This window comes from Lissotriton vulgaris, chromosome 2_2 (genome assembly GCF_964263255.1).
Source record: "Lissotriton vulgaris chromosome 2_2, aLisVul1.2, whole genome shotgun sequence".
NCBI classification, from domain to species: Eukaryota; Metazoa; Chordata; class Amphibia; order Caudata; family Salamandridae; genus Lissotriton; species Lissotriton vulgaris.
This window is the reverse complement of record NC_141688.1, coordinates 92,689,375-92,703,007: the sequence shown is the minus strand read 5'-3', so window position 1 is coordinate 92,703,007 and position 13,633 is coordinate 92,689,375. Positions and strand designations below refer to the sequence as shown.

Sequence of the window (13,633 nt, the reverse complement as noted above, 5' to 3'; positions counted from 1 at the left end):
GTGGCAACTGGCGGTCGGCGCGGACATCGAGCCCTCACAATGGGACAGGCTTTGGAGAGATATCCTCAAGATATATCGGAGCATCCCGCAAAGGGAAAACGCTTACAAACTCCTGACCCAATGGTACTACACGCCCCTGCGGCTCCATAAGATGTTTCCCACGGTCTCCCCCTTGTGCTGGAGGTGTCAGTCTGCATCTGGGGATTTTATCCATGTTTGGTGGGCGTGCCCAAACCTGGCTGTCTTTTGGAAGGAGGTGCTCAGCCACATTAGGGGGTTGCTGGGGTTCCCCCTACCTGAAGCCGTGAGCACAATACTACTTGGTATTAGACCGGCCATCCCTAAAGGCACTTACCCGCAGCAATTGGTTCCTGGTGCTAAAAATGCTGGGGGGAGCCAAGCAGCTTATAGCCCTATACTGGAAAAGACCCGAAGCCCCACCCATAGCAGCCTGGTTTGTGCGGCTTTGGCAAGTTATACTGATGGAACTTTTCACAGCGCGACTGAAAGCCCGCAACACATGTTTTGGGGCGGTTTGGCAGCCCTTAGTGCGATACCTTTGCTCAATAGAACATGCCTGCCACATGCCTACCAATGTCAGAACCCTGCGCCTCTTCGACGATGCTGTTGCCCCCCACAGACCCCAGCAGACTGCTCCCTTAGACATACTCTATGACGCAGGAGCTATCTGGGGCGTCTTTCCTTGCTGGTCCCCTCATGACGGCGGCACTGCCTTTAGCTGGATCGAGTCCTTCCTTTCAGGAAGAAGTCAGAGGGTATTGTTGCGGCCTTTTAAATCGGAGGATAAACCCTTGTCATGCGGTGTGCCACAGGGCTCTGCCCTCAGCCCTCTATTTTTTAACATCTATCTTGCCCCACTGGCCGACGTTGTGGAGTCCTACGGAGTCAGGGTGGTCTCCTATGCTGACGATACTCAGCTGATGTTCTCCTTCAGAGACCACTCGGACTCCGCGTTCACCAACTTCCGCCAGTGTCTCAACAACATCAGTGTCTGGATGACTGATAACCATCTTAGACTCAATGCAGACAAGACAGAGGTGCTGTTTTTTAACCAGAAAAATCCCATCCCTTCCTCTTGGTGGTGGCCCACGGCACTCGATCCCGCTCCCTCTCCCGTTCACTCTGCTCGTAACCTGGGATTTCAGTTTGACGACTCCCTCTCATGCAAAACTCAGGTCAATAAAGTGACCTCTGCCTGCTTCCTGAAGTTGCGCATGATCAAAAAGATACTTCCCTATCTCCCTCTGGATTCCCGCCGTACAGTCACCCATGCCCTCATCACGTCTCACCTGGACTATGCTAACAGCCTTTATGCTGGTGCCCCCCAATATCTGATAGACCGGCTTCAGATTGTCCAGAATGCGGCGGCCAGATTGATTGGTAATATTCCCTACCGTCAATCAGTCTCCGCTCATCGTAAGGAACTTCACTGGCTACCGGTGGCCAGTCGTATCCAGTTCAAGATCCTTACCCTTGCCTACCGAGCCATCAACGACCTCGGACCCAACTACCTGAAAAAACGTGTCTCAATATCCCGTTCCATCAGATCCTTGAGATCCAATGACCTCCGCCTTCTGATCTCTCCCAGTTTCAGACTCTCTAGAATGGGTGGCAGAGGGTTCAGTGTTATCGCGGCAAAATTGTGGAACGCTCTGCCAATCGATCTTAGATTCTGTCCCTCTGAACCCATCTTCCGGGCCAGACTCAAAACTTGGCTCTTTTCTGGACTCTGATTTTTATTCTGCTGCTTTCCCTCCATGCTCCTCTCTCCTCCCCTGGAGGTTCAGGTTCTAGCGCCGGGACACCCCCTCGGGGGTAGCTGTGCGCTCTACAAACTACATAAATAAATAAATAAATAAATGACGCATGAGCACTCTGTCTTCACTGTTCTCTCTCTATTTCTCACATCCCCTACCCTCCTTTCATTTTCTCCTCTTTTTCTCTGCTTCTAGACTCTACCTGTGTTTACTGAGCCCCGTTGGGCTGTTCTTGAGTGTTGGGCAAGTTGCCGGTTAGTCAAGTACCGATGGCTCTGCGAACTGGGTTATCTATACGCCTAATGGATACAACAGTTTATGTCATGCCACGCAGCCGGCCCCGATGGGGTTGTAGGCAAGGCGCTGTGCAACTCTGCTTCTCTATACGAACCCTATGACCTACATGCTGTTTCCTCTCGCGGCCGGCCCAGATTAGGGTTGTAGGCTTAACGCTGTGTCTATGTGACCCTGTTATGGGTGTTAACTTTTTTTTTTTTAAATAAAAACGACTTGGAACAAAAAAAATGACTGGTTCGTGGAGATGGAAGTCTGAAGATACTTTAGGCATAAAAGTGGGGTTTGTACAAAGCACTACCGAATCCCTGGTGAACTGGAGGTAAGGCGGTTTTATAGTGAAGGTTTGAATGTCACTCACCCGCCTTGAAGTAGGACCTACCTTCCATGAAAGAAACTTCAAATCTGTCTTATGAATAGGTTGAAAGGATGGCGCATGAGTTGTGAAAGCACTACGTTCAGAGGCCGGGATGGAGGTGGACGGCGGATGGGAGGAAACATGTGAAACAATCCCTTGAAGAACTGCTGAATGATCCTGGAAGAGTTCAGACAATTAGAACCATCCTGTCGGAATCTGGAGATAGCCGCTAAGAATACTTTAAGGGTAGAATGTGAAAGGCCTGATCTTGCCAGATGCAGAGAAAGGCAAAATTTGTTCCGGTTTTGCCTGAATTGGATGAATGTTAGCGGCTTGGTACCAAAGGCAAAAAATCGTTTCCATTTGAGCCCGTTTGTCTTTATTGTGGAAGGTGCCCTAGCATTGGCTAAGACTGCAGTCAGAGGGAATGTCTAAGTGAGCGAATTTAAAGTGCTCAGGCTCCAGGCGGCTAAGTGCAGGGATGCAGGATCCGGGTGGCAGATCAGTCAGTTCTGAACGGATAGAAGGTTCGTATTGGTCGCAACTGAATGGGACCGCATTCGGAGAAAAGGAGGAGTTCGGTGAACCAGAACTGGCGAGACCACCTGGGAGCTAGGAGTCTCAGACGACAAGGCTCCTTCATTTTCCGGAAAATCCTGGGAACCAACGTTATCAGTGGAAAAGCGTAGGAATAGATCCTCGACCAGTTCATCGAAAAAGCATTCCTGCACGATCCCTTGTGTGGAAGCCAACTTGCGAAGAATGGGCATTTGCGGTTCAGACAGGATGCGAATAGGTCCAGATCGGGCCGACCCCACTCCTGGAAGATATGATCCAAAGTTGGTTGATGGAGCTCCCACTCGTGACTGGATATTGTCGATCTGCTGAGAGAATCAGCGAGAACATTGGAAACTTCTGGGACATATATTACGGTCATTCTTATGCGAGGCTTGATCGCCCAATCCCAAATTTCCTAGGCTTGTTGAGACAATAGAGCAGATCTTGTCCCTCCCGGTTTGTTCAAGTAGTGCATACTTGTTGTGTTGTCCGTCCGGATCAGCACTGATGCCCCAAGAATGATGGTGCAAAAAGATTTTAGGGCCAGGCTGATCGCCGGCAATTAGAATTGGTTGATCTGCCAAGTTCGTTGTTGAGCATCCCATCTCCTGCTGACTGTTCGTCCTTGTAGGTGAGCTCCGCATCCTTCGAGGGAGGCGTCCGTGGTGACAACGAAGCTTGGGGCTTTTATTAGGAATGAGCAGCCTGCTGTTACATTTCTCTTGCAAGTCCACCATCGTAGAGCGTCCCTTATCCAACAAGTGATGTGGATGAGATCGTCGAAGGATCCAGAGACTTGTAGCCACTGTTTGTTGAGTTCCTCTTACAGAGGTCTCATCCAGAGACAGCAGTTTGGGATCAGGGGAATGCCAGATGAAAGAATCCCTAGAAGAGACTTGAAAAGCCGACTGAAACGCACCTTCTTGATCGCAGTAGCTGGGCGAGTCTGCAAAGTTTCAGTTGCCTTTCATTTCAGACAAAGGCTTGTGTTCGCAAAGTGTCTATCGTGGCTCCCAAGAACGTTCTTTTTTGCGATGGGACAAGGTGTGATTTGTCGAAATTGATGGAAAGACCCAGAGATTGGAAAAGGAAAAAACATTTCTTAGTTTGGATATTTGCGATTTTGAAAGAATTCGCCTTGATAAGGCAGTCGTCTGGATAAGGAAAAATCTGTATTCCTTCCAGCCAAAGGTGTGCAGCCGTGCAGCCACCGGTGCTAAGACCTTGGTAAAGACCCGTGGTGGGGACCGTAGTCCGAAACGCAGGGCCCTGAATTGAAAAATCTCGGCCAGCCACTCTGAACCTCAAGAACTTTCTGCGTCTGGGTAGAATTGGTATATGAAAATAAGCGTCTTGGAGGTCGAGGGTGGTCATATGATCCCCCACCGTGAGGAGTTGAAGGATCTCTTGAAGAGTTAACATCCGAAAGGACAATTTTTTGAGATATTTGTTGAGGGAGCGAAGTTCTAGAATGGGACGCCATTTTCTGGTTCCTCTTCGCAATCGGGGAGCTACTTCGATCGCTCCTTTTCGCAACATCAACTTTATTTGGGGAAAAAAGTTTAGAGAGGTGAGCTGGAGGTGGTCCTTTGGGAGGAGAATTCGAAGTGAATTTTATGAATTCTAGAGCATGGCCTTTGGCTACAAGGTGCAAGACCCATGTGTCTGTTATGGGTGACCAATTGGAGTAGAAACAGGAGATTCTTCCTCCAACTTTTAAAGTAGTAAGCGGTAGAGCAGGTGGCAGGTATCACTGCTTCTTGGGCGTATCACGCCCGCGGTAAGTCGACTTTCTTCTGTTTTGTGAGTAGGAGGTAGATGGTTGCTGTCTGAAAGATTGTTGGCGTTGGGAAGAGTAACGTTGGTTACTCTGATTAGACTGGTATTTTCTTTGCTGGTTATAGCCTCCTCGATGAGGAAAGGTTCGGAGGCCTCTGGCCCCACGAAAGGGCGACTTACGAAACTGAAGCGTTCAAAGCGATCTTGCTGTTTCGGTATCCTTTTAATAGCCTGTAGGGCCTTGTCAACATGCTGACCAAAAAGAGATTCGCCATCAAACGGGATATCGATTATTTTAGCTTGAACCTCCTGGCGAAACAATGTTGATTTCAACCAACCCTGCCTCTGCCGGACCGCGGCCCCATGCAGGCACCCGGAGCCAGACCAGGAGAAACCCAGCTCAGACAGAGAACGAATAACATCAAGTTTGGTGGTTAATCTGAGCCACAAAGTCCTCACGGAACAGGAAGAAACTGTTCTTAATAAAGGATTAGGATTTGTGATCACCACCTCTGGGGACCCCTTTCAGATTCATGTTGAACTGGCCCAGTTTTTCCGTAAACTGCGATTGCACTATTTCTTCCTTAACCAAGACACTACAGAAACAACTACAATTGATGAGAATACTGGTCTTAGGAAGAAGTCAACCTTCCAACCTTTTATCCACCAGGTACCTTCTCAGGTAGCGACATTTGAGCAGGCTGTGAAAGATGATATTCATAGGTTACTGAGTTCCCCTAGGAATGATTTCAAAAACTTATCCAGGGCCGAAAATCAAGTGCTCCAAGCTCTCACACAGGACTGCTCGATCACAATCAAGCCTGCGGATGAGGGGGGCTCGATAGTAATTCAAGACACTGTAGACTACAGAGCCGAGTGTCTACGACAATTACATGTCGAAACATCATATGAAATACTCACCACAGATCCTACAGAGAGACTGTCTTTGGAGATTAACACTCTAATAGAGGAAGCCTTAAGTGAAGGCTGGATTACGAACCACGAAGCGAAGTTTTTGGCCACTGCTCACCCCTCAATGCCCTACTTCTACACTTTGCCTAAAGTGCATAAGGTCCAGAGACCACCTCCTAGAAGGCCAATAATATCTGGCCAAGGCTCCCTCCTTGAGCCACTATCGGCATTTGTGGACCACTTTCTTAGACCCATTGTTGAGAGAATGCCCACGTACCTGAAGGACACGACGGATGTCCTAAGAGCTCTTCCTGACATTGAGTACAACAAGGAGACAGACTATCTGGTCTCGTTCGACGTAGAGTCGCTGTACACGTCGATTCCGCAGGACGAGACCTTAGACACTATCAGGGACATTTTAAGTCACACTGAACTGAATTCCATTACTCCAGTGTCTTTTATCATGTCTCTGGCTAAGATAGCCATGAAAGACAATTTCTTCAGATTTGAGGACAACATCTTTCTCCAGATCTCTGGGACCAGTATGGGCAGCATTTTCGCCCCCAGCCTGGCGAATTTGTATGTCCATACTTTCGAATAGCAGCACATTCTCACTACATCTAATCCCTTCCGCCCCTACATTAGGTGGTGGAAGAGATATATAGATGATATCCTTGTGATCTGGAGAGGTGACCATGAGTCCATTTGTCTGTTTCATCAATGGCTTAACTTGCAGAACCAGTATCTACGCTTTACAGTTGAGCTGAATAAAGAAAGGATTTCTTTCCTGGATTTATCCATTTATGCCACAGAGGCGGGTCTTGAAAGCAAACTGTTCCGGAAGCCGATGGCTAGGAACTCCCTTTTATTATATGGGAGTCAACATCCAAAAGCCCTTAGAGACAATTTGCCGTATGGGCAATTTCTTAGAGTGAGACAAAATTGCTCGGTCAAAGAAACTTTCTCTAAACATGCAGAGTTACTAAGTCAGCAGTTGATCCAAAGACAATATCCGAAGCAGTTAGTTAAACGCTCGCTGAAACAAGCAATTAATAACAACCGCCTCGCACTACTTGACTTCCCGGTGGCTAAACCACCTCTGGAACGTATCACCTTTGTGAGTACATTCAACACAAGGTCCAATCATATACAACGCATTGTCAAACGCCACTGGAGAATTCTAAATGCGAGCAATGATAAAATTGAATTTCCTTTGTTCGCCTTTAAGAGGGCTACAAACCTCAGAGACAGGCTGGTTCATACCCGTCCTAAGGATACACCCAAAAGGCCCGTTGGTACCCTATGGGACCTTCCAGCGGTGACAGGGCATCATCCTTGTGGGTCATGTTCAGTCTGCCCTCAGACGTCACGTATGACAGAGCTAGACATAGGGACGGATCGACCGTGGGTGCTTAAACGATTTACAAACTGCAACAGCACCAATTTGATTTATCAAATGACTTGCCCATGTAATAAGAAATATGTGGGTATGACAACTCGAAAGGTTCAAACCAAAATACAAGAACACAAGAGCCTTTTTCGCTGCAAAAAAACTGTGTCCAAGCTGACTAAACATTTCTTGGAACTTAACCATTCTGAGTCAGACTTTATTTTGACTGTCTTGGACAAACCCCATATTCCATCCCATGTGAGTGATACATCGCATTTTTTGTTCTTGAAAGAACAAAAATGGATATTTAAATTGTCTACTGACACACTGGGATTGAATGATGAAATACCCTGGGTAGCCCTAAATTGAATACATTAGCCTTCCCCCCCCTTTTTCCTGACTGCGAGGTATGGAGGTGTTTCCACTGATTTTCAAGCGAATCATTTATTTTGTCAAGGGTATTTCAATGTGTCCCCTTTTTTACTCGCAATACCAAGGACCAGAACTGGGACCAGTTAATTGATGAGGCTATTGAGCAAGGGACTGTTATATCACATCACAAGTACGCTGTTGTTTTAGAACGGATTATCTAAATGACTCCCTTTAAGTTAGTTGACAAAAACTATAATGGAGTACCATCTGATTTACCGGCGCGATGTAAGTCTGTATATGGATCTTTGCTGTGTGGGGCAGACACTTGATAATATATAGGGACTGAGCACTGTTCCCTCTATCTTGACATCTAAGTTGGTTTGCATTTCTGGGTACTTGTGGCCTAAGTGATTACTATACCACACTATATAGTATTTTCAAACAAATGTATAACTATGAGAATGGCGCTGTTGTAGCTGGTGGGATTATACGCCAGCAAGACAACTTGACCTACTGTCTGGAATGTGTCGAATCTCTCAGGGGCATATTTGGTTTTAACCTTTATGTATAACAAAGAACAACATTTATATTTCGAGTATGAAGCATGTGGACATTCGAGTGAGTGTTCTTTGGATTAGGGCTTCATTGCCGTATGGCAATTTCGTTTTTGATGTGGACTATTTTCTGGTTAAATTTTTTTTTTTTAAAACTACACCAACAAGACGGATGACGTCACTTGGTAGTCCCGGTTTGACATCTCGCGGGACTACGCTATTAAACGAACTATGAATAATTTTGGAAATGCTTGCACTGATTGCACTAGGAGGTTGATACCAGTCTCGGTTTTAATAATGAAGCATGTACACATTCGAGTGAATGTCCTGTGCATTAGGGCTCTGTTGCTGTGTGACAACTTCGTTTTGTGGTGTTTAATCCATAGAACTACACCCACACGACGGATGATGTCATTTGGTAGTCCCGGGCTAACCTCTCGCGGGACTACGCTATCAAACTAATTATGAATAATTTTCTAAACATTTTCACCGATTACGCTGCGAAGTCGATACCGTTCTCGGCTTTATAATATCAGCTGAGCAGCGGCATTGGAGGCTAAACAGTCTGACAACATTCGACATCGATGTCGGCAGGTCCGCCCATTTCCGGTTTGCTTCAAGTACTTGTTCAGCTACACACGACTGGGTTTTGCCTCCCACTGAGCTCAGATGAGCCTAAAGGGTTCGCGACGGACAGGTCAGTGTACAGGAGCAAAAGGCTTACTAACCATTATTTCATTTGGTAGCATCAGCATTTATGTCTGTCTAATCAGCATTGAATTGATAGTGAGAGTCTCCCTTCCTCTCTTAAGGAATGGGACCTCACTACTTAAACAGGCAGTTGTATTGAGAGAGGCACAGAGGGTCACTCAGGTGGGCTTTTAAACCTGGTCGGTCCCGGTTTTTCTGAAACTTTTTAACTGTCCTCCAAGAGGTTTGGATTCAGTGAGGGTGGGCGCAGTTGTAGAGTTCAGGATAGTACAAGTCAGTCTTCCTATTCCTCTTCACTTACACCCCTCCTTACCTTTTGCAGAGCAGGACCTCCTTTTCCTGAGCTAGGTTCCAGGAGAGGTGAGGCACACTCCCTGTACAATGTGGGTGAGTACGATTGAATGTTTGAAATCACTGTTAGGATGTTAGTTATGGTTTTACTTCCTCCTTTATGATTCATTTCTGTGTTGTTTGTTTCACACAGATGGACGTTACGCCAAGTTGATACAGAGGAGCATTTATCTTTGTTTGCACACTGATATCCTTTTTTGTTGCACTTTTGAAATACAGTAGCGAGTATTTAGAACGGTGGCCCGGACGAAAGCCCTTGGAACTAGTCCAGCTGGGTTGAAACATGTTGGCCTTTTGAGAAGCAGCTATTTGTTCAAACTGCTTCACTTGCTTGGTTTTAATGAGGGAGAGAACAATGCTGATTAAAGTTTGCTCTTATTGTTTCTCTATCCTTTTTTAATCTACACCACTTTTTCCTTTTCGCACTGCACTATTTCCCATCCAGATCATAGCTCTATGGTCGTCACAGTGATTGAGGGTTTGACCCCGACGAGTCTGAGGCATGGTATGGTCTTAATGATCAAGAGACACACCAGCCAGATGAGGATGACCAAATGATAAAGATTTGATCTACACAATATGTTGATGGAAATCCTTTTTCTCTGTATGGGTCTATTCAAGCAATCGCAGTGGATCATAGATTTGTGAGGTTGTATTTCCATTTCTATTTTAGGTACTAAGCTTGTTCTAGTACTTTATACACTTGCTCACTTTCACAGGAGTAGAGTGGACGTAGGGATTACAAATTAGCTCCCTTTTAGACCCCCAGGTTGTGTTTTGTGATGGGACCGCGGCACCTGCCAGTTGTCGAAAACCCATAGATGCAACATCCACTGATGAATCAATAATCTCAGCCGAGATTCGTTCCCCTTCCTGAAGGATCTGAAGTGCCTCCGACTTAGCAGGCTCAGGCAACCTGTTGATGTAAGGAGAAATGTCCTACCACATCTGTCTATCATATCATCCTATGATAGCCAGTGAGTTAGCTGCACGGACGGCCGCTGCTGCCATTGTGGACACCTACTTTCCAATAGCGTCCCAACGTCTCCCATCCCGATCAGGAGGAGCTGACAGCGGAGAGGAGGGATTCCACGCTCGGCGTTGTGCTTCTTGAGCGATAACAGAGTCTGCCTTTGGTTGACCAATTAGACATGCAGGCGGATTGTCCTGTACCTTATATTTTTTATCAAGTCAGGGCAGGACCGCAGGAACAGAAGCAGGAGCTTTCATGACTTTTAGTCCTTTCTGCCAAATGAAATTAATAATCGGAATAGACCGTATTTATTTTCGTGGTTGGTCCTTAAAATCATAAAGGAAACAATCATCCTTCTTTGTTTCCATAGAAAGAAGAAAACGCTCAGTAGCTCTCTCCATTAGAAGGTGAAAACCTCCAATGTCAACAGGAGGAGAGTCGGCAGGTGCAGGAGTTGAAGGAGACGGAGTTTGTATTTGGTAATCATTCCATCCCATAAGGAGTGATCTGTCATCCAATTCTCCTTCTTCCCTATCGTCAGAGGTGTGAACGTCCTGCGAGCCGTGCAAAGAAACTGGGGAATGCGGCCTAGGTGACCTCAAGGCTGATGAGGATTGAGTAACAGGTGTGGGCGGTAAAGAAGCAACCGATTCAGATGGGGGGGAAACGGCGGTAATAATCGTCCAACATATACTGCAGATTATTTAGAAGGTCCAAAGGCATTTGGGCCGTAGGGATTGAATCCTGAGCTGGAGTAACCGTTTCCGGGCAAAAGTCATCCTCTTGATCCACATCCTGATATTTAATGAAAAGTTCTGAAAGGCTTCTGGCAGTAGGAAATCTATCCCCTTCATCTGATTAATCTTCATCCTCTCCAGAGTCCAGCAATTGTTGGGTAATCTGAGAGAAACTTTAGCTGGAGAAATGGCAATTGGAGAAAGAACCTCCAACGAAGAACCACATCTATGTAGTAAAGAAGACGTCGCTGTCGAGGGAGGTAACTGCATAGATGGTGTCGTAGATGGCGTAGAGGTAGCTGCCGGCGTAGATGAAGACCAAACTTAAAGAGCTGTACATGAAGACAATAGTAGCATCGACAAAGCAGACGAAGTAATCATCGACTAGGAGGGCATCGACGGAATCATAGTCGCCAGGACGACCTTCGTAATCGAGACATTCGTCGACATAGGAGTCGTCGACGAACAGTCATCGACAACACTTTTGCTCTTCGTCAAAGAAACGTCAACGGTAGATTTGACCTCCTTAGTTGACGGGACTGGTCTTATGGAGACAGACACTACCCTTGACGGCGAGCCTGCCGACGACAATATCATCTGTGGCTTTGGCGACGAGAAAGTAGTAGCCCACGCAGTCACCGCGGCGTCGGAATACTTGGTCGACGCAGCTGTCGTTGTCAAGCTAGTCAACAAGGGACCCAGTTTTAAGGTAAATCCTTGTCAGAAACTTGTTTGGAAGCTTGACATTTCTTACTTTTGCTCAGGGGCCTAGAAGACATAGTCTTACTCTTAGAAGGTGGTACAACCTATTTTGAAGTAGAAGGCATCTCAGCACTCTTGGAGGAGTGTTGTTTCTTAGCCACCTTAGCCCCAGGAGAAAAAACTTCCACATCAGCAGTCCTCTTCCTAGAGGAGGTAGTCTGAAGAGAGGCAATACTCCCAACCTCAGATACGGTATTGTCCTGGTCTTTAATCTTCTGTAGCCACAGAAGCAGACATCCCTCTGTGTCCCTCCGAGTCTTTTGAGGGAATGTTCTACAGATCTTGCAGTCTCTCATCTGATGGTCAGGATATAAGCAGTAAATGCACTTCTTATGAGGATCTTCTGAAAACCGCCGGCGCTTACCACAAGATTCACAAGGTAGGAAGAGAGATTTCTTAGAAGACATCATAGATGAAGAAATTCCAAGGAAGAACTGAGAAATACTGAGCAGCGCTCAGGGGGACTCCCTTCACACGACGTGCGGTAGAAAATCTGAGAGCCTGAGCCTTTGGTGAGAACATTCTGGAGGGTGCTGTTGCCTGATTGGCTGTAGTTTGGACTATATATAATGACTTGGACGAGTCATGCTAGTGGGAATTTTTTACTATTGATTTATAGCTTTTTCACTTCCTGGTTCTACTTAACTATGATGTACCGATGTTATGCATAATTATTGCTATTTTTATGTACCTTAGGACTCCCACTCCGACGATGGGGAATGATTCAGGCATGTGAATCTGTGAAAGATACCCCAATACCGGAGAATAGAAATCCTGCAAGGCTGACAGGACTCAATGGCGCTCCTGATCCGCTTCCGAAGGGACGAGGGGATGTAAAAAGGAACGGACAACAGTGCACCAAGGTGGCACAGATATAGTAAGCCCAAACGTCAAAACACGAACAGATCTTATGCAGAGGCACAGAACACCAGCTACCAGAGTGCAAAGGAATTGCTACTGAAAATTCTCCGGATCTAGTCTGGCATCTGGGGGTATTCACAAAGTTAGGAATTTGTGATAAATACATATATGAGCGAACGGGTTGTCTTACCTGTTTTAAAACTCTGTGATCTGTATATATCCCTGAGTTCTTTCATGAGACGATCAGAGGCCTGCACGGATCCAGAAACTGCACCCTGAAAAGAAACATTAATTTGTTGGTTATTGGTTCATATTCATAACTAGGTGGATCAACAATTGTTTTATTTAAACGTAGGGAAAGAAAACGTACATATTAAATGCTAGAGTTTTATTTTGAGTGTAACCTACTATATACCACATTTCTACCTGGACAAGAAGGACACCTAAGGAGATGAGAAGTCCCCAATTAGATACCAAATCCAAGTGACTATGGCGGCATTGTAAGTTGTGGATACATGCAACCAATCTCAAGAATGGACCTACTCAAGAAATTAATTTGCAGAACATTTCTAAAAAAAAGTCAAAAATCCATCCCAACGAAAACTGCACATCAACATCCTGCAACTGCAGGCCTTTTGAATGACCATAAAATGTTTCCCACCCATGTGCCTGGTAGATTTATAAGGACAGACAATGACCTTTATTATTTCAGCAAGTAGGGCTTTAGATTTTCAATATCAGCAGGGTCCCATGTGCTTTTGCCTTAAGTAATCATAAATGACACTGATTACTTTAGCATTCCTATTCCTACACCACAGGTTGAAGCAGATCTAGAAAGTGGTCGCTAGACAACTTGTAAACCTCTCCTCTCCCCGGTCGCGCCCCCACCTGCGTCCAAGCCGCCCCTGGACAAACCCATGGACCTTTCTCCTGCTACTCCTGCAAATTCAGCGGCACCGACATCTCTGCTACGACCACACCACAGATTCCCGACCCCAACCACCTACAATGCATCCTTCTCAACACCAGATCGATCCACAGGCATGCCATTGACCTATGGAATCTACTAGACACCATTTCTCCGGACATCGCCTTCCTTACGGAAACATGGATGAATGCTTCCTCCGCACCAGACATCACAATTGCCATTCCTGAAGACTATAAGATCACCCACAAAGACCGTACCAGCCACACAGGAGGAGGAATCGCTATCGTCCATAAGAAATCTATCCGCATCTCAACC

General features: G+C 46.2%; 1 protein-coding gene across 2 annotated transcripts in view; it reads right to left on the bottom strand.

Annotated features, from left to right (window-relative positions):
- The window catches only part of UBE2Q2 (ubiquitin conjugating enzyme E2 Q2), a 687,285-nt gene that overhangs the window by 347,822 nt on the left and 325,830 nt on the right, over window positions 1–13,633 (bottom strand). For both annotated transcript variants that reach the window (XM_086959354.1, XM_086959353.1), the window contains exon 6: window positions 12,581–12,665. In XM_086959354.1, the coding sequence (XP_086815480.1) occupies window positions 12,581–12,665 (85 nt within the window). The remainder of the gene's footprint in view (window positions 1–12,580; window positions 12,666–13,633) is intronic.